At 39.8% G+C, this 21,118-nt stretch overlaps 1 protein-coding gene across 1 annotated transcript in view; it reads left to right on the forward strand.

Annotated features, from left to right (window-relative positions):
* DGKQ (diacylglycerol kinase theta) overlaps positions 1-21,118 on the forward strand; it is a gene marked incomplete at its 5' end in the record, with an annotated part of 79,804 nt that overhangs the window by 43,818 nt on the left and 14,868 nt on the right. The window contains 10 exons of the mRNA XM_082301684.1: positions 817-907; positions 3,853-3,907; positions 5,019-5,080; positions 5,340-5,490; positions 6,324-6,362; positions 8,029-8,144; positions 15,899-16,050; positions 17,411-17,559; positions 18,157-18,338; positions 19,810-19,910. Coding sequence (XP_082157810.1) covers positions 817-907; positions 3,853-3,907; positions 5,019-5,080; positions 5,340-5,490; positions 6,324-6,362; positions 8,029-8,144; positions 15,899-16,050; positions 17,411-17,559; positions 18,157-18,338; positions 19,810-19,910 — 1,098 coding nt within the window. The remainder of the gene's footprint in view (positions 1-816; positions 908-3,852; positions 3,908-5,018; positions 5,081-5,339; positions 5,491-6,323; positions 6,363-8,028; positions 8,145-15,898; positions 16,051-17,410; positions 17,560-18,156; positions 18,339-19,809; positions 19,911-21,118) is intronic.

Consider the following 21,118-nt stretch of genomic DNA (forward strand, 5'->3'; position numbering starts at 1 on the left):
TTTTCCTTCTTGATCACAAGGTTATCCTGCTTGGCTACATTTGTCCTCTGTAGTCTGGCTTTGTTTGTTTTAGTTACTGAAGCTGCAGAAGTCTAACAGAGAATGTAGTTTCTTTTTCTGTATTTCAGGATTCTTCTGGTCGTTTTTCTGAGTGGGTATTATGCATAACATTCATTTCCATGCCTGGAAACTCTTGGGTTTCTTTACATACGTGGAATATACTGTGCAACTTGTGCAGTTCTGTTGTCATGTGTTTGGTGAGAAAGATGCAACTTTACATTAACTACATCTGTAAACAAATGATGACATACACATCATTTGAAAAATAGGTGGATTTTGTTGAAGAAGTGTGAAGTAGGAAGAACTACAGCATAACTTCCCATGTGACGAGGAAGAAAATAAATAATAAAAAAATCCCTATATTTACCACTGAGGTAGTATGAATTTTAAGCATATTTATAGTGGAAACAAAATGGTCTGTTGACCTACTAATATCTGAAGACCTGTGGGATAAAATTTAACCATGTGGTCATTTTGCTGTTGCAACTGCATTGCCAAGTTTTATGAAAGACTTGCAGCTTATCTTTGTGATTAGGAAGAAGCTGATCTGCAGTGCTACAATTGTAATTAGCAGTTCGTGCGATGAAAGTGTTTTCTTGTCTGTGGCGCTGATACCACATCTGCCATGAGCCTCCGTGAACAGCTTTCTCCAACTAATTCAAATATGTGCCTACTGCCAGAGAAAATTTTATACTTAGTTTAAAAAGGTACACACAGATCAAATGACTGTCCTAAAATAAGTATTTTTCTCCTTAGGGTGGGAATGGCATATGTTTCTCTACGAGTAAATAAGGATAGCACTGTGCAGACCGTGATCAAAGAAGTGCTCCCATTACTTGGAAGGCAGGTAAGTGAAAGAACCTAAGCACAGCTATACCACCTGAGTGACCCTGAAGTATGTATTTTTCTCTTCAGAAAAATTGCAGTCTCTTAATTCTCAGTTAATATAAATGTTGTTAGCATTTGGTGGATGATCTTTTGTGACTGGCATGCTGCTCAAAGCTTAAAGTAATCTTCAGGGTAGGTGGGGATGGGTGCTCTGTACTGGAAGGTACCATTAGTGTTTCTGGATCAAGCAGATTTACTTGCATGAACACCATGATTCTTGGGATGCAGCATATTTTTACTGGTTATTTATGTCTTGAAATATTTAAAACACACTTATGTATGTAGCTACTCTGCTAATTTTACCTTGTTGGGAAACTGGCAATCACTGTTAGGATGATCATGCTTGTCTCCTAATTCTCTATGCTGCTTTGAAGGAAATTATAAAATCACAGTATATCTCAAGTTGGAGAGGACCCATAAAGATCACTGAGTCCAACTTCCTGCTCCTTGCAGGATTTCCTGGTAGTAAAGTGTATGACTAACAGCATTGTCCAGACGCTTCTTGAACTCTCACAAACTTGGTGCCATGAACACTTTCCTAGGGATCCTGTTCCAGTGACCAGCCACCCTTTCAGTGGAGAACCTTTTCCTAAATTTGAACTCCCCTTAATGCAACTTCATTCTCTTTTCCTTGGGTTCTATCTCTGGTGACCAGAGAGAGGAGATTGGCACCTCTCCCTTCACTCCCTGCCTTGAGGAAGCTGTTGACCATGATGAGGTCACTTCTCAGCCTCCTCTTCTCCAGGCTGAACAAACCAAGTGACCTCAGAGAGGTCCTTCCAAGTCTTGCCCTTGAGACTTTTCATCATCTCGGTCACACTGCTCTGGACACACTCAAATGGGTTGATGTCCATCTTATATTGTGGCACCCAGACCTGCCCCCAGCACTCGAGGTGAGGCCACCCCAGTGCAGAGCAGGACAATCCCCTCCCTTGCCTGGCTGGTGATGCTGTGCCTGATGCACCCCAGGACACGGGTGGCCCTCCTGGCTGCCAGGGCACTGCTGGCTCATATTCAACTTGCCACTGACCCAGTCCACGAGATCTTTTTCCACAGGACTGCTCTCTAGCTCTCATCCCCCAGCTTGTATTTTTAACCAGGATTACGCCATCCCAGGTTGAGAATCTGGCAGTAGCTCTTGCTAGATTTCAAATGGTTGGTGATTGCCCAGGTCTCTATCTCATCCAGATCTCCCCATAAGTGTCCCCTACCTTTGAGGGAGTCCACAGTTCCTCCCAGCTTAGTATCCTCAGGAAACTCTCAGTGCATTTGATTCCTTCATCCAAACAATTTATAAAAATGTTAAAGAGCACTGCAGAAATTTTCTTCCTATGGTAGCAACCAGCATCTCTGTAGCCAGCCCCCAAGCGCTGCAAGGAAGGACTCAAGGCTGAAACAGCACCCACGTTCTTCACTGTCTGCATTCCTTCCCACATCACTGGAAATTACTAGATACATCTTGTAATCTTGTAGATGCACATGCTTTCCTTAGAAGATAATCTCTTTTCAGTCTGCCTGTCCTTCTTAGGGTTGGTGCCAAAACAATATGACTTTCAGGAAACATGTTAGTAGGCTTTGCTAGCATACCAAGCTATTGGCCAGCCCAGCCAGTGTGGAGACACAAAGCTGTAGCGTGCGCATTTTCTTCTGCACCTGGGGCTTGTGAGCACACCAGGAAATCAGCACAATTCCACTGCTCCAGGGCACAGCCATGCTTGCAGAGGGTGACTGCTGCCCTTTGGGGTTATTTACAGAGTACATTGGAACATGCATGTGACTACTATGTGCAGTAAGTGATAATCATAGATCTGACTAGGTATATCCATTGTGTAAAGCATGCAGCTTGTTTTGGCTGCAGGATACTTCCAGGATCTGTTGTCAGTCCATTTCCTCAAGTGCTGTGGACCTTTTGACAAAAATTGGAACAACGATGTCCAAAGTTTTGTCTTCTCTGAAAAAAAACAACAGTCAAACAGTATAGTTGGGAATTTTGTTAGGGAAAGATCTCTGTATTTGGGAAGCTAGCTATATGCTCTAAAGAGACTTAATTCTTTGGCTCAGTTGCAATTTCTCCAGTAGTGATAATTTTTAAATGCTCTACTTGTTTCTCTATATAAACATGCATACAGGAAATCTCTTTTTAATATCCAGAATTTGCCTGGGCTGCAGATGCTCCCAAATTGCTTTCATCAAGTATCAGGCAAAACACATGTAGGCAGTTGAGGCTCTCAACACTCCTGTTCATGACATGCAAAGCAAGGTCATTTTTCTCTTGAGTCTCAAGGGTAAAATTTAAGACCCTTCCTCAATCATGAGTGTCATATGTTTGCAAGGTTTTGTCATAAATGGTTCAGCTTTTGGTGCTGCTCTTCTGATCCAGCTGCAAGGGACTTGACTTCTCCCTAGCAGTAGCTTGGAGAAGAGACTGTGGCACATGTGAAGGGGGTTTTGTTCCATCAGTGCCTGTGGAGTGCCCCATGAGATGGGGAGTGGTCAGCCTGGTTTTGCCAAGCTGGTTTCTGGGCCATCTTCTCAAAGAGCTGGCTCATTCCCAGTCCTGAAGGACATTCAGGAAATACCCCACATGAGCTGTTCATCGCTGAAGCACGAACGGGATCAACCGTGCTGGACAGGGGCCCCATCACAATGTGGCTGTGACTGTGCCAATGTTTTTAGGAGCATGGTAGCATAATGCCATGAGTGTGTAAAATGAAGATTATTCCTGTCTTGGAAGGAGTTGATCAGAGGAAGAACATCATGGTTGATTTAAAAATTAATTTTTTTAAAATGTTTAATTTTCCATGCTCTGTTATACACTGTGTACAGTATATAACACAATAATGTAAACATCTGGGAAAATTATGTCATTCAGAAGCTGCATTTACATTCTGTATCTTTTGGCAGACGGAGTGCCTCCAGAATTTCAAATTGGTGGAAGTGCTTATGGGCAGTAAGCAAGGTAAGTCAAGGAGCATTGGCCAAAGGCACATCTGATCTCCGTGGGATTTTTCCCCATTCTGACACAGTTCATTTTCAACAATAAAAAACACAAATGAAACTTCATGATGATGTTGAAATACTTAATCAGGAGTGACGCAGGTTCTTTTCAGTCTTGTATGTCCCGTGGGAATAAGGTTCCCCTTCATTATTACGTAAAATCTCATTTGCAGTTTCTGGTGGGTATTGACACTTCTGCCCTATTTTGGGGAGCTATGTTTAACTGACATAATTTTCTTAATTGCAGTTATTTATTAAAGATTAATTCTAAAGTTCAAATGGTTCCCTTCCTCTGTCTTCTTTCTCCCATGGAAGAGTAAGTTTGAGTCCTAAGACAGTCCGAGTAATATGTTTGTGTGTTAGGAAGAACAGAAATCTGCAGTCCTAGCATTGCTTAAGTGTTTTGTGATCCTGCAGGAGCTGGGCTGGTGTTCTCCCAGTTTACATCTCTTTGTGCTTCAGTATTTGCAAGGTTGAATGGAGAAATAAATAAAGACATTGAAGTAGTCTAATGCTCTGACCACAGCTGAGTAAATATCTTTGTAGTTCTGCTTTGCTTTATTTGTGAGCATTATTGGGAAGTTGTTTCATAAGGTTATGGCAGCTTTGTTAATGTCATAACCTTGGTTGGTTTCTGGTACTCCGTTTTAAGGCATCATTTCCAACCTTACTTTAACTGGAAGTTGTTAGAATTGTTTTAATATTTTGATAAAACACAGAAGTTGGTTATTACAGTACTTGTTAAGGAATATAGTTTTAAAGTCTTCTGTCAAACAGTTAGATTATTACCAAAGTATACTGCTTGTCTTTTGAGTGGGTTCAGGCTGTTTCTGCCTTTTTTTGAAGGAGGCTGGTGATTAGGAACTGTGAAAAAAGTCAGACTGTTCCAAGCACCTATGTGTTTTTTCTGTTGGATCATAAGTAGCTCAGGTCTGCATGGTCCTTTATGATAAAATTAGTTGTATGCAGAGCTGTACTTTTTCCCTTAATGTTTTTCTTACTGTTTTTGTGTAATTGAGCCTGATAATAATTTACATGCTTTCTAACATGATTAATGATCTTGTCCTCTCCAGTTCAGCGCATGGTCTTGGACAATCAAGAACTGATTCTTAACAGACTCAAGGACATAAGAAAGGTAAACCTGAGAAAGGAATGTGATTTTTTTAATTTTTTTTTTTTTCATAGCAAGTACGGAATCTCTCTAACAGAAAAAGTAACTGGTTACCCCCTAAGCAGGCTCAAGGGTAGAGAAGCTAAGTGCTTGAACTGAAGTTTGTTTCTGATATTCTCTAGGCATAGAGGACATGATTGCTAAGTGCAGAACTATTTTGGATTTTGCTTCACAGTATCTTTTTGCCAAATGTCATGTAATTTATTTTCCTTTATTTTGGTAGACTTCAATACGTCAGATGAATCAAACAAGATTTTACATTGTGGAAAACAGCAAATCCATTGTACAAGTAGATTTATTTGTTGGTGGCCTTCCACCTCAGCTTTCCCCTGAAGAATACACAAATATTCTCAAGGAAGAATTAGCTATCAAAAGTAAGTAAACAGGTGCATTTTCAGGCACATTAACTTGTACAGAACAAAATGTAGCAGCATCAATCGCTCATTTTTCTTATAATTTTAACTTTTCCTGACCTTATTTTAAAAAATCATTCTGCCTTTTACGCTCATGTGGGCTTTTTTAATCATTTTAACATGCTCACAGTTGCAGGAGAGATGTGACAGCTCATTATTTACAGAATAATTGTTATGTTACTTGGGTTATATGTGACTACACCTTTTATTTTGTATGTGTGTGTGAAAATGCATCACTCTTTAGAAGAACTATACATACCTTAAACCACGTGCAGAATGTCCCTTGCCTTTTTTAACCTCTGACACTTTTTGCCTGGGCTGTTCTCCGTGTTATTCATGAGCTCTGTGCCCCATCATGGACAAGTATGAGCAGTGTGTGCACACACGTATGGACAAACACTAGGGGAAAAGAATTTATTTTTCTTTTTCAAAGACGTGTAATTGAAATTTCCTGATATTCCTTTAACTGATACTTTGTATAAACAGTGTCAGGAATGTGTCATGCTTTTTATTGTAGGAAACAAAGCATTTTTCCCAATCTTTTATGTCACTTCAAGAGGAATTAAACTTGAAATGTCGCAAAGACTTCTTTGTCACCTTTTATGAAAATCAGTTTAGCTTTTCTTACTTGCAATGTAAACTTGAGAAGGAAAGCGTTAGCTGGAGGTTCTCCCTGTATTTGTATAACTTTTAATATTTATTTATATTATATTTATGTAACATTTAAAAATATTTTAAATATTTACTCTAAATGTACCCAAGGTTTTATGTGTTTATATTTTTCCCCTTTGCAGCAAATGTAGTATCTGTGAGTCATGTTTATCAAGCACAAGGTAAGCATTAAAATTTTTAGTCTTGCAAACAATGTCTATGTTCAAAACTGCAGCGTAATACTAGAGGCTGGAAGCTCAGAGTATGTTAGTCTGACTGCATAAGCAAAAAGCCCTTCAGGTAAAATGTAACACATTGTATTTATGAGAGCAGTGGATTAGTGCTAGTTTATTAAAAAAAAGTTAAAAGGTTGGCTTCATGCTGTGTATAACAGAAGGTGGTAATATTTCATCATAAAAATGAGTTTTGAAGTTGCACTTCAACTGCATAATCTTAACAACACAGAACTGTTAAAAAGCCTTCAAGTGTTCTTTCTTTGACTTCAAGAATACTAAAATTTGGTACTGCTTTTGGACTCAGTGGGACTGTTTCATAGTCACTGTTTCCTAGCAGTGTTAAGAGCTAGAGTTCAGTGGCTGAAAGTTGAAGAAAATAAATGCATTCCTATCTGCCTTCATCTCTTGAGCTGTTTCTTTGCTTTTGCTGTCTGTATTAATTTTATTTCAGCAAAGTTGGAGAAGCCATGAGGCTTCTGAGAGCTGGAGCAGCAGTGGCTCTGGGCAGCTTTAGTGCTGTGGTCAGGTGGAGATCTGCATTTGGTAAAAATTAAGAGTGTGGAATTTTCTCTTCTGTATGTTTGGGTATCTGTAGTCGAGATGCTTCACATCCTTTGGCAGGCTTAGCTTCCACATGTCTGCTAAATGGATCTTTCTAGAGCATGGTTTTGAAGACTGATGTGTTTGACTTCCTTTGTGTTTTTGCTGACTCCACATGACTAATTGACACTGATTGATTTTGATTTTTTCATAGCAAGAGCTGTAAAGCTTTCAGATGTACCTTCTTCTTTCCATATTTGTCAGTGGGGAATACTGGGTTTTGTGGTACTCTTCCCATGTCACAGCATCATTAAACCAAATTTACATGCATGTGTTTATTAGACGTTTCTGCTTGGATGTGACTTTTATTGCCACTTTCTTATTATGTTTGTATTTTTGTGGTTCTCATAACTTCCTAACTCTCCCTTTTTGTTGCAGCCAGGTTATGTTACCAGCCTACCTCTCATATACTGTCCATGCATTTTTGTCTTGTTCTGCCCTGTTTTCCTCCTCACCAAGTATCTTACTTTATACTTGTCAGTGGTTATTTTGTTTTTTTCTCTTTTATCTTCCCTTCTTCCCCAACTTCTCTATTCAGAACCTAAGCCAACATAAAGATCTAGACTTGATTATCAGCCCAAATATTTGCTGGCACTAATTCTTACTGAGATATTGTAAATGAAGAGAACTAATGGATTTTTAATAATTGGATACAAAATGAAACCTGATACCTCTGCAACGTGTACATGATGAGAACAGAATGTTAGTTATGATAAAGAGTATGCAAATAGGCCCTACCCCTGAAGCTCAGAGGAAATCTTTAAATATGCATCAGTTCTGTGCTGCAACTCTTGTCTTCAACTTGCTTTGCTTTAACAAATACCTGAAGTGTGTTTGAGGGTAGGAAGGAAGGTTTAAAAACACAACACAATTCAACTGATAGCAAACAACTGCAGAGTAAGTTTTGCTGAATAATGTCCTCAGTAAACTGAGTAAACTTTTGCTGTAATATGAGACCTATTTTCTAATAATAATAGAAAATATAAAAAGTAGTTCTGATGCCTCTTTACAGGTGCTGTTGTACTCCAAATTTCATGTTTTTCTGAAGCTGAAAGAATATATATGCTAGTTAAAGATACTGTTGTCAATGACAAGCCTCTGAATGCTGTGGTGATTCCTGCAGTTATGGTAAGAGACAGGTTTGAATTTAAAAATGTCTTTAAAAGAAAAAAACTGCCTTAAAATTCTTTCTGCTAGAACTAAATGAAAATATGCTTTATTCAAAGAGGCCATACTGTAAGTAGTGTGATAAAAAAAAAATACTTCAGAGCCTGTACTTCATGTATATGATATATTCAGTGAGTTAAGTCACTTGTCCTATTAGTGTTGAATTGTCAATCTACAGCTGCCTAACTATGCAACTATAAAGGGGAGAAAACCAGCTTTTTTCTCCTTGTTTCTTTCAAAAATTAAGATGTTAAGTAGGGTTTCAGTTTCATCTGGTACATCTTAAAATGCTTACAGAACTTTGTTATGGGAGCTAAATGTGTTTCCTCATTAACTATGAGGTAAAGTACTTCTGCTTATTTTCACATTGACATTAGCTTCATTTCCCCCATTCTGTAGCAGAGGCAGTTTGACCTTGTTTACCTCTTGAGGATTTCAGAAGAACATAGTCTTCTGAAAGACTTAGTGCAAGAGTCGTTTCACAAATTCAGGCTTGATTCTGATTTATTCTTACTGTTACAAATCACTTTCATATGAATCAGTTGGTTTAATAATAGGTTTCATGTTAATAAAGAAGAGTCAATGTGAGAAGAGGAAAATGATTAGCTGAGTGAAGTGATATTTTTAACCAGGATTATGTAGGTTCTGTCCAAAAAAGAGTGGTGTTGTAGTTACTTTCTGCTGAGGTGTTGTTTATCTTGCAGTTACTACCTTTCTGGAGCTGCATTATGCAAGTGAAGTGAGAGTCTTGGTTTGACTTCTTGGAACTTCACAGGTCAAAAACTTCAAAAAATTACACTATTAGTGGGAATTATGAAACATCTTTAGATAGAAGGGTATCAAGTTCAATGGCCATAGATGCTCACTCACATATCTGCTTTCACTGTTTAAAAATGAGTCCTACACTTGTCAAGGTTTTCTGAAGGCAAAATTATGGGTTTTGTATGAGCAGACACTAGTGGTAGTGCTCACATTCAACTGGCAAAATCAAAAGTTACAATCCCTCCTAAAAATATAAGAGCCTTGTTCTTATGCATGCATAGGAATTACATTTTGTGAAGTTCTTAGAAATCAAGGTCCCCTTGTCCAAACTAGGTTTCAGAGTGCCTGTTATGAGAAACAGAAAGCAGCATGAACTTTTGGATACTTGTTTTTGGTGTTTTTTAGGCAAATGCATTATGAGCCTATATTTGGTGTCTGCGGTGTGAAGTTGGAAATACTCCACTCTGCTGATTACATATGTCTGTTTTTCCGACACTGGATATGTTTGAAGAGAACTTCTTGATGCCAGGAAAATGTGGATATTGTTGTTATCTGATGCAAGATATTTTTTAGAAACTCCAGTTCAGCGGACTGCTAGGGATTAATTTCTAATATGTGAGCAGGAGAGAGGGGCTGTACCGGGGCACAAACATTATGTTTCCATTTCAGCATGTGTTGTTTATATTTGGTCATCTCACTGAAAGGAGCCAAGAGTTAATCTAAATGATACTTCAAGTGTTGTTTTTTACATGATTGTCCAGCCAGCTTATGCCATTCACTAATTACCCAAGGTAGACTAATGGTTGATTATTGTCTTTACTTTGGGTAGCAGTTGGACTAGATGACCTCCTGCGGTACTTTCCAACCCAGGCTATCTTTTTAGCCTATGATAATATTAGTCTTTGTTTATATGTGTGATGATTTAAATACAGTACCAGGAAATACACAGGAACTGACACAATACTAAATTTACACCATGTTTAACATTCCTTTTGTGAGTGAAATACAAAGAAGTTGGGAATGAAGAGCTAATGATTTTTCCAAATTGCCAATTAAAATAAAGAAAAAACTAACCAACCAAAAAAACAACAAACCAAAATAGCCCTTCTTAAAAATTGATAAAAGCACAGAAGTATTGGTGGTTAGCAGGTTGCTACTCTTATTTTTCTGAGGTGGAATTTGCTTACTCTGTGTCTGATATACCATCTAAGGAGGAGGCACAGTTCTAGTCTGGCATGCTCAGGTCTACCTGAAGAAATTCACCCCCTTATTACCATTACTGAGAAGTTTAAGTGCAGAATCAGTTTGCATAAGCTGCTTATTAGAAAGTCAAGCAGTTAGTGTTACCAGATGTGTTGATCTGTTCGCTGTTTTGGGCCTTTAAGAATTTAATTGAACATTTTTTCATTTCACAATATTCAAATAAATGAAAATACTCTCTTCACTGGAGTGTGGAAAAAAAAAAAGTGCAGTATTTATAAAGCAGTTTAGCTGCTGTGTGTAAGAAATTGCGGGGACAGTTTTGTTTCACTCTTTGGTATCATGTCAAGGTGAAAGACATTGCAGGACTAAATCCTTCCGTTCAGAACTAATTTACCAGAACTTGTTTTGCAGCAGTGGCAAGCAAGGAAGTCAGCAGACAATTGTATGAGGCCAATACCGGCACAGGTTTTTGTGGCTTTATCAATGATGCCTTTTACTAGTGGAGTGCCCTCTGATAATACTGTTTAGATTCCTTAAGAGTAGCAGGAAAAGATGTAGAAGGTTCCCAAATAGATTTCAGTTTCATTCATTCCACTAAATCCTCACACAAATATTTACATCTTAAAAGCATCGTAGTTAAATGAGCCTTTTAGCCGAAACATGAGTGATTACTTTTCACCCTTCTGAAAGGGTTGTCACCCTTTTCAACCTTCACTGGAAGGGTTTTCAAGCATTGGAATGGACTGCCAAGGGAAGTGGTAGAATCACCAATCCCTGGAGGTGTTCAAGAAGTTACTGGACCTGGCACTTAGTGATGTGGTCTAGTTGACAAGGTGGTATTCAGTTAAAGGTTGAACTTGTTCTTACACATCTTTTCCAACTTCAATGATTTTGTGATTCCTCCATTTCTGCAATATGCCAAAAAATAAAGAAAAGGTTTGGGGTTGACCCAGCTGCTGCTCCAGTTGTGTTGCGACACCTTGCATGTAATTCCGCATCAGATAATGAGTCCTTTCTGGCCAGGGTGGAGAAATTTTGTGCTTGGGGCATTGTGAGTCCTTCCACATGGAAGATGCTGCTGGCAGTTGCTTGCAAATGTTGAATTCTACTTGTCAGAGATATCTGCAGTTCCGGGAGACAGCCCACCACCCAGGAAGATGTGCCGTGGTTGTCACATTGGTAGGCTGGTGGCACAGAACGACTTGTTCTGCTTTGTTGTGAGATGTGATTACACAATACAGTCAATGGAAAGGGGATTAGCATGGATAATAAACATCTTGCCCCAGTCTAAAGCCATGTTGTGCTACTCCTGACAAATAACGCAATTCACAGTGACTGTCAGAGTGTCTAAATCACGCAGCCTCCTTCAGCTGTCTCTAAGAAAGGAGCAATAAATTCCTTCCTGAATGCCAGCCAACACAAAACCCTTCTACAGATTTCACTCCTCGAGCACAGCACTGAAGCCAGGGCTAAAGGGGGAAGGGAGTCCTTGGGCTGTGAGTCACATACTCTCTTCTGCCCAGTAACAAACTCACTCATCTGTCTCCAGTGGGGCTTTATTAAGGAACTTTTAAAAATTGTGCAGCATAAGGGTGCTACCCTTGTGGCTCTCTGTTATTATAACAAAGAGAAAGCTCTTGAGAAAGCACAGCAACAGCCCTGCTCTACTGTACAAACGGTCAAGAGTTTTTAATGCCTACCAAAAAATAATTGTTTTCTTAGAAGCTGGCCTTTATCTGGGGATTTAGCCGTGTTTCTTACTCTTTTACGCTTATTGACGAGTTGTGATGGGAAGCAAGTTCACTGTAAGGATAAGCAGTTTCTCAAACTCTTCTTTTTATTCTGAATAGCTGCATCAACTACTAAATGCATATTGTTAGGAATTTACATTGGAAGATACCTTAACAAAGGTGGATTTGAGTAGTAGGACTGTTTAGTTTACGCTACATAGGGATTTTTTATTAGCTCCAGGCATTCGCTGCAGCTGCCTGTGAATCTTAGTAGCATTCAGGATATATGTTTAACTGGTTTGGGGGTTTTTAGGTACAGTATTGACACTTGACAAGAAATGTAGTTGGCAATTTATGGTAGAAACTGTAAATATGTATTTGCAACAATTTATGTTACGTGAGTAAGATCTCAGACAACTTTACAAAACACAGCTGTGCTTTTGAATGCTTTAGAGTGTACCATGTCTCAGAAATAGTTGTGATTCCCTTAAGATGCTTTTGAATTATTTCAGTTACTTGGTTTTAAACCCAGTGCATTAGAACGTGCCTGTAAAAGCAAGTAATATAAAACACGTGTTCAGCATGTCACTTCTAAATGTCCCAAACCAGTATTTTTAGAAACTGATTGCCTGAAGAAGAGAAGATAATCAAATGTTCTTATTACATTCAAGTAAGGTATTTTTTAGACTTCAGTGTTGTGCTGGTTTCTTTGCTCTTACTCTTTTTTGAAAAAGTTTTTGTTTACTTTGAGCTGCAGAACTTCATATTTTTTTGTTTTTATTATCCTATTAACCCCCTTTTTTTAAACCCCACAAGTTTCCAGGCATTATACCAAGTCTGAGGTTTCAGGTTGCCAGTATTGTTCAGAAAATTGAAATGGCTGGAGGTTAAATTTAGCTCTAAAAAAGCTAAAAGAGGAAAGCTTTAAAAAAGCTCTGAAGAGGAAGAAATGGTAAGTGGACAAGAGAGAGGGTAGGGCAGAGTAAAAGCTGGACAAGGAGTGCTGGAAGGGAACAGTTTGCTCCCTTACCCCGTGGGACATGATGTTTCCTTTCAGAGCTGCTCTGCCTTCTGTTGCTTGTGGGATTTAACTCCATACAGCACTACAGGCTGGGCAGAGTGGCTGGAAAGCATCCCAGAGCAAAAGGACCTGGGGATGCTGGTCAACCTCTGGCTGAACATGAGCCAGCAGTGTGCCCAGGTGGCCAAGAAGGCAGGCCAATGGCATCCTGGCCTGTATCAGCAACAGAGTGGCCAGCAGGACAAGGGGAGTGATTGTCCCCCTGGACTCAGCACTGGTGAAGCCACACCTCAAGTACTGTGTCCAGTCTGGGCCCCTCACTTTAAAAGGAGCATTGATGTGCTGGATATGTCCAGAGCTCATGAAAGGACCAGAAAAAACATGTCATATGAGAAATGACTGAGGGAGCTGGGGTTGTTTAGTCTCCAGAAGAGGAGGCTCAGGGGCGACCCCATCGCTCTCTACAACTCCTGAAAGGAGGGTGTAGTGAGGTGGGGTCAGTCTGTCCTGCCATGCCTGCAGTGAGAGGACAAGAGGAAATGGCCTTAATCTGAGACATGGGAGAATCAGATATTAGAAAAAAAATTATCACTGTCAGGGTGGTCAGGCACTGGAATAGGTTGCCTGCCCATGGAGGTCACCATCCCTGGAGGTGTTCAAGAGGCATCAGGATCTGGTGCTGGTGATGTGATTGAGTGGTTTAGATGTTACAGTAGCAATGCTGGGTGGATGGTTGGGCTTGATGATCTTAAAGTTGTCTTCCAACCTTGATGATTCTGTGATTATCAAAGGACTATCCTAAGTGGGATGTGGCAGTTGATGATGCAGGAACTGATGGATGAACAAGATGGCCTTTACTTCTGAAAACACCAGAGCTCTGCTTACTCTTCCATTAATGCTTGGAATGGCTCAAGGGGACAAAATCCACTTGTCTCTTTGGAATGTGTGGATCCTTAAGCTGTTGACTTAATATTCAAGGAATCCTTCCTTTTTGTGACAGTGGCATGCATTATTTTCCATAGACTTCCTTTGCTGCCTACAAATATCCTTTCCATGTGCTTAACAGAAATTAATATATTGCCCTTATTGTGTGTTGGGCATGCTTTGAGTAATTGCTTCTCCCTTTCCAATAAGGCCTGAATGTAGAGGTGGAAGGTGTTTTGACTTCAGTTGTCAGTTTAGGATGAAGGTGGTTCCTTTGGAGAGAGCTGTGTGCACAGCTTCACAGCCTCTTTCTCATCAACCTACTTGTTTTGTCAGCAGTAGAACCTTTCCAGTAAAATAAAATGTTGAGGTTCTTTTGGCTCTTTGTCCCCCCAAACAGCCATTGTTCGGCTCATTTATTTGTCAAGAAAACAGATGTATTTTCAAACTGAATGTCTCTGGTAGAATCTGAAGGACGAGTAAAGAAGGGGCAGTTTGTGCCTGCTTCACCAGCCTTCGTACCTGCTTAGTGTTCCTCTTTTCAGTGTGTTTTCTCTTTGTCAAGAGACAAGTCACACTGGATGGCAGAGAGTATTTTTCATGCAGGCAGTGTTAGAGGAGAAGGATTTTTATGTGACTGAATGTTGACACATCTGGCAGGGTGTGAGTTGCAGAAGATTAGCACTCAGCTCTTCTAAGAACAAAAAATTAGAGGAAATCTCTCAAGTACTGTGAAGACCCAAACAATCATTTGTTTGTAAGTGCCTAAATCAGCTCACAGATCTGGGGTATCTCAATGTCAGACTCTGTTTTGCATCCCCAGAAATCTAACTCATTAATTTGACCTGATTTCTCTGTTGTTCACCTCAGATCATGGTCTCTGGTGGTCGCTCACAGGCAGCAGCTGAAAGGCTCTCTGGGTGCAGTCTCCTCCCGTCTGTAGCTGTTGGTATCTCTCCACATGCTTGCATGCTGTGGTCATGCTGCTGCCTCACCGCCCCCTGAATCATTCTTGTCTAAATTGACTTATATTTAGCACTGTTGTTCTGTTCCCTGAATCCATCCGGTCAGCTGCGTGACAAATTGCTGTTCCCTGAATGCTGTCCAATTTGTAAATAAGAATTACCACCACTTAGGGACTATGGCAGACGTTTCTGTTTAGAAGTGCACTTGTTGAAATGTCCAATAGACTTTTCTGGCATGTACCTGCACCCCAGCCTTGTGGCAGGATGGATGAAAGGTGTGCTGGTGTCTTCTGATCTTTGTAGAACTACTTAAAAATCATTTTACAGAACTATTTATGGGCGGACAGGCTGGCTGAAAACCAGTCCCAGGGGAGTGTATCTCTTGGCTGGAAGTTTTGATGTCCAGTGAGGCTGCAGGTATTGTTCCCATGCAGGCCGTGGAGTGCCCCAGGAAATCTCACCTCTGCCATGTCCAGTGGCCTCCTCTGCAGTGGTTTCTTTGGAGGCTTTGAGAGTCCTTTCAGCAGCAGCTTCAGTAGGTCATAAGATACTGGCACCCCTGAGTAAATCCTCATGATGTAAAAACTTTGCTTACATATTTTTAAAAGAAACTTTCAGCTTCTAAATTCATAGGGAGAGGTACACCACTGTCTGCCCCAAACATCTTCATTTTTAAATGTTTTGTCCTTGTAAATTGATATGCATTCTAAGACAACCACAAAACTAAAGGAAGATTTTTCAGTTGGTTTGAGGAGAAGCTCTCACTTTTCAAGGAAACTGTTTTAATAGTACAGAACTCTTATCTCTCACAGTGTTCTTTGGCCTAGACTGTTTACTGAAAATGTGTAGGAAGGGCTACTTACAATGCCTTTGGTTCTAATGTTAGTCTCAAATGTGTACTTGGAGTGGGTTAAGGAGCTTTCAGTTCCTAGGGAAGCAAGATCAGCAGCTAACCTGTCCATTGTCTGGACAGTGAATCTTTTTATTTATAGAATCTGGATTTTTTTTTACTAGGCATCAAGGAAGCATCAGGTAATACTTCTGAGATGCAGTAGTAAATTTCCTGCCTTTTCATGGCATTGACTAATCCTTTTTCTTGTTTTCTTTCAGGCTTCCAAGATACCACGGAATTGTTGCCCACTTCTTGTATTTGTGAATCCAAAAAGTGGTGGTCTAAAAGGTCGGGATCTGCTGTACAGTTTTAGAAAGCTGTTAAACCCACATCAGGTCTTTGAACTTACCAATGGGGGCCCACTACCTGGGTAAGTCGTCATGTTTTACTCTTTTTTTAATTTTATATTGTTTTCTTATTTTTTAAAAAGGTGGACTAGATTCACTTCTTTTCAAGATTTAAATTGCTTCAGTCCTATGCCTGAAGACTAGGGTAGTGGATCATTTCCTTCTGACTGGGTTCTTACTGTGAGAACAGATTTAAACTTTGAGGTTCTCTAAAGAAAAGAGAATAGAGTAGTTCCTGATGTATATATTTCTGTCAAATCTAGCAGAGTCTGGCCCAGGGAAAGTCATATGCACTTTACAATAGCACATATTCAATAATTATTAAAAATAAATGGATTTTATATTTGAATGAAGATGGAAAGAGAAATGTCATGTTTCCTGATGAGGTTGTATTTTTGCTTTTATTTCTTCTGATGTTTAATGGGAACTACCAGGAAAGTATAATAAAATTTTCTATTTTGACTCTTGAAACTTTGCCACAGTTGCAGAATTAACAAGGCCTGCCTGATCACAGCTGCAACATTTCTACAAGGAACAGGACATAATGTGCTTGTAGGAAGGCAGGAACTGATGACTTGATTTAATCAACCCCACTTTGTTACAGCTTCGTAAAACTGAAAGCGATGGTTGTAGTCTATTCCTCATTCCTTCACTACTGCTTTAATAAAAAGCTTGTCATGAGAAGATATTCGGAACAAAAGCTTTGTGGGAAGAATGCAGCTTATGTAGGAGACGAGATAAACAAGCTACACAAACTAATTTTTCTGTCAGAACTGTATCATTCTGTTGTCTTTCTAACGCACTTCAAGCTGCAACTTCAGTAACCAGTTCATTTTGTTTTGGCTTTGGAATCTTTCTGTGGCTTTATGGCAAAATGCTCCCATTTGTTCATTGCTTCTTGTGCAATGGGAAATAACAATTCTTTTGCATATCTTGGTATGTAGGATGAAAAGCCACAAAAGGTAAGCGTCACCAGGAAAACAGTACTATGAAGAAGAAAATGTACTGTGATTCCTATGACTAAGTACAAAAACACCACCACTAATCAACATCTCCTCTAGGATTTAGAGAGTTACAGATGTTCACTGTGAAATTATGACTAGTTAGGTCTCTGTGCCCTTGAAAAAGGAAGTGATTAACCATGTAGCTCTGTCTGTGAAGAATCTTAGAGGAATATGGTTTTTACTCTTTTTAAAATCATCTTTATCTACAACTCCATATTTTTCCATTCACATTGTTGAAGCTGATCCAGAAACTGGTGGTAAATGGGCATGGGCAGAAATCCAATATTACTGTGTTATTTTAAATAGCATATTGGGACTTTGCATTTCCTATATTCTATTGTAACATTTCTTTTCCCCTTTGCTTTGCTTCACAATGAAGGTTTCACACGTTCTCCAAAGTCCCCTCTTTCCGAGTGCTGGTGTGCGGAGGGGATGGCACTGTTGGCTGGGTCCTTGGTGCACTCGAGGAGATCAGGCACAAGCTGGTGTGCTCAGAGCCCTCAGTTGCCATCTTACCTTTGGGAACAGGTGAGAATCACGGCAAGAACCGTTCTTCTGCTGAGGGCAGAAGTCCTCCGGAAAGTTTTGTCTGTGTGACACAGGACTCAGTTTTGTAGCCGAGATGCTGTGAGATTCAGTTCTGGCTGGTGCTGGAAAGTAAACCAAAATAACAGCTTTTCAAGGAAATGTCAGTCATGCTTTCTGAAAAACAGCATCAGGAAAAACAAGCAGCACGAGTGTTGATACGGGTGTGGGTGAGTGGGCAGGAGTTGGGAGGGCAAAATATCCTCCTCCTGACAGCCACAGGTGCATCAGCCATTGCTGTAAGACAGCAAACTCAGTTGCTCCCTGGTGTCTCAACTCCATAACAGGTTTTTCTACCACTTTTTGTGGAAAGGTTCCAGTGTGTCTGTATGCAATAGTAAACACATGTGCAACACAACATAACACATGTGACACAGCACAACTTAGTTTTGTTTTTTTCCTGCTAGTTAGCTCTTCCTTCCAAATGAACTAATTCTGTGACTTGATTGGAGCACCTTAGTGCAGTGTGATTTGTAAAATAGGGCTGATGCACTGATTGAGAGACACGGTTATCTTTTGGTGTTCTTCACTGTTGCCCAGGTAATGACTTGGGGAGGGTCTTGCGCTGGGGAGCTGGCTACAGTGGGGAGGACCCGTACTCCATTTTGGTTTCTGTGGATGAGGCGGATGATGTTCTTATGGATCGCTGGACTATCCTTTTGGATGCAGAAGAGCAAGCTGAAGGTGCAGAAAATGGTAGTGCGGAACCTGAGCCTCCCAAGGTGAGCTGAGCACCATTTGGGTGTGATTCTTAGGAGCTGCTGTTCTAGTGAAAATCACAAAAATAATGGGTATTAACGTAGTTTAATTTTTACTGCTCACTTGTCTTTGTGCTTGGGCCTTACTGAGCTGTTTCCTAGTGAATACACCACATGTCTGGACCTAGTGTTTTGGTTTCAGCAGGGCTGCTTGACTGCAGAGCATGTTTTGTACCTGTTTAGCAAAAAGCATCTGATAGAGGATTAATGAAAAGATTCACATGGCAATGGCATTCTTATTTGCTTCAGCTGGAATGAAAATTATTTCTCAAATAAGAAAAGGCTTTGGCAGGAATGCCAAAACACTTTCCAAAACACTTGTGAAACTGGACTGTCAACCAAAAACACTCCCTTCCCCAAAAGGTACTCTAATTTTTCCTTTCACAGTTTAAGACGTTAGCAGGAGTTGCTAGCATATTCACAAAGTAAATCCTTCTGTCATCTTACTGCCATTGTGTATCTGTATATGTGCCATCTGTTATTTGCATTTTTTTTTGAGTGAAAGTCACTGTCACTTGGTTCATATGAACTTGTTTCTGTTTAGGAAAATAAAAATGTTGATTGTAGATTGTGACTTTGGAGCTTTATGTGAATCCTGGTTCTGTCTCTCTTCAGATTAAAGGAAGAAATTGGACAAGGGGCTTGCAGAAAAAAGTAGGAAATCATGACAATGGTAGCAATTGTCCAAGATTTTAGTCTGGTCACTGGAAAATCCTAGGCATTATGAGTCAGTTGGAGGATTTAAGATGCTCAGGTTCCAGCTATTTTTCACTTGGTGGAGACAGAGGCTTATTTTCCCATGGTGCCTACTCTGCTTTTTAAAGGTGAAGGATGGGAGAGCAAGGACTAGGATAAAGGCGCTATGGAATGAACTGGCATGCAAAGGAAGGATTAATGGAAGAAATGGTCAAAATCTGTAGGAACTTGAGGCTGACATATAGGGAGATAGTTAAAACACAGCTGAGTAGGTGAAGTCAAGTTCATTCATCTGGTGTAAGCTGGTCACCTTCCAAAGTAAGTAAGAGTGTCTTACCAATGATGTAATATAAATCCATGGCTGATGCCAAAAATAATAGTGGCATCAGTGTTCAGCAGCTTGTGAAGTTACTGCATAGAATCACTTTGAGAAGTTGAGTTGGTTTTATTTCTGCATTTGTTTTTATTTCTGCCTTATTATGCTTGTTACTTTTAATTAAGATTAAATTTTGACGTTTTTGATACTTTGGAAATAATGACTACACATGTCAGCAGTTGTTCATGCAACTTTATTTTTAGTGCAGTGTTTCTGGAAATTGTTTTCCAGAATCTGTCAAGATGCAAGTGACTTGGACGAATCATCTGCAAAGCTTGCTTTTGTTGAAAACTGTTGGAACGTCTTCATTTTTCATGTATAAATGTAAGCAGGAAATTATACCTTTCTTTTTCCTTTGGTCAGATTGTACAGATGAACAACTACTGTGGTCTTGGCATTGATGCAGAGTTGAGCTTGGACTTCCATCATGCTAGAGAAGAAGAACCAGGGAAATTTAATAGCAGGTAATCCTGGGGCAACTAGGGTGAAGGTCAATTCTGTGGTATTGCATTACTTCAAATTTACATTACAGCTGATAATCTTCAATGCTACAGGTATCCACAGACTAATATTGCTTGTGGCAGAGCTGGGACAAGGAGGAATTAAGCTAGCCAGGAAGTCACAGACACAAAATTCCTGTGTTCTGTTTGTCTGGGTTTGGTTTGTATTTTTTTCCCTCTACCAAGAGAGAGCACCAACGCAGGTTTTGGAAGCCATGTCACTGTCCTTCAGTATTCTTAGTATGCCAATAGCTTCACTGTTGAGTTGAGTGAAATTTTGAGATAGTGGAAATACCTCTTGCTCAAAGCCTTTAGCAAGAGTGAGGGCAGTGCTGCTACCTGAGCAATAAGCACTGTTCAGAAGTGCTCAGAAGTGTTCAGAACTTCTTCTGTACCTTTTCCAGTTTTGCTTAGTGCTGTTGTAGCACCTGCATGCTGGTATTAAGGATATTAATTGATATTAAGGATCTCTGTATCTCAAGGGAGAACGTTATTAAAAAGGTGTTGAGAGACCTTCCCCTTTCTGGCAAGCATATCAACCAATAATGGGACTTTTTCTTCGTCCCATAATCACTGGAATTGATGAGCAAAAGAAATCACATCTGTGTAATTAATCAGTAATTCCTGGTAGAAACTGGTTTTGTTTGCTTTCCCCTATGTTTATGATTAAATGCTTTCTAAATTGTCTCTTGGTTGCCAGAGTTACAGCCAGTTACAACTATGCAGTGCTCAAACTGTAACTATTAAAAATATTCTCTGACCAGTAATGAGTGCAATGATGTGTAATCTGACCTATCTTGTAGTGTTCTGTCTATCATTACAGGCATTGCTCATGGTGCTTTTCTTAAAAGCTGACTAATACAGTTGTTGGTGTGAGCACAGGTGGTTCCTGGTACATAAGTTACTACTAGGAACTAGTTTGCATTTTCAATACGCTGGACTGAAAGTATTGTAGGTAATAAAATCAGGCAATTATTGCACTGCCCGTTCTGGTACACAAAACTTTTCTAGATGGACTTGTGTACTTCATATAATGTGCAAGTTATGTTCCTTCTTTCTTCAAAATATACTACTCCATGTTTGCAAAGCTGCAGCATTTCAAAAGATGCATGCTCTTCTTATTGCCACTGCATTTAAGGGATATACTTTGATTGCTATTGTCTGTGTGCTTT

This window comes from Coloeus monedula (assembly GCF_965178545.1).
Source record: "Coloeus monedula genome assembly, chromosome: Z".
Lineage (NCBI taxonomy): Eukaryota > Metazoa > Chordata > Aves > Passeriformes > Corvidae > Coloeus > Coloeus monedula.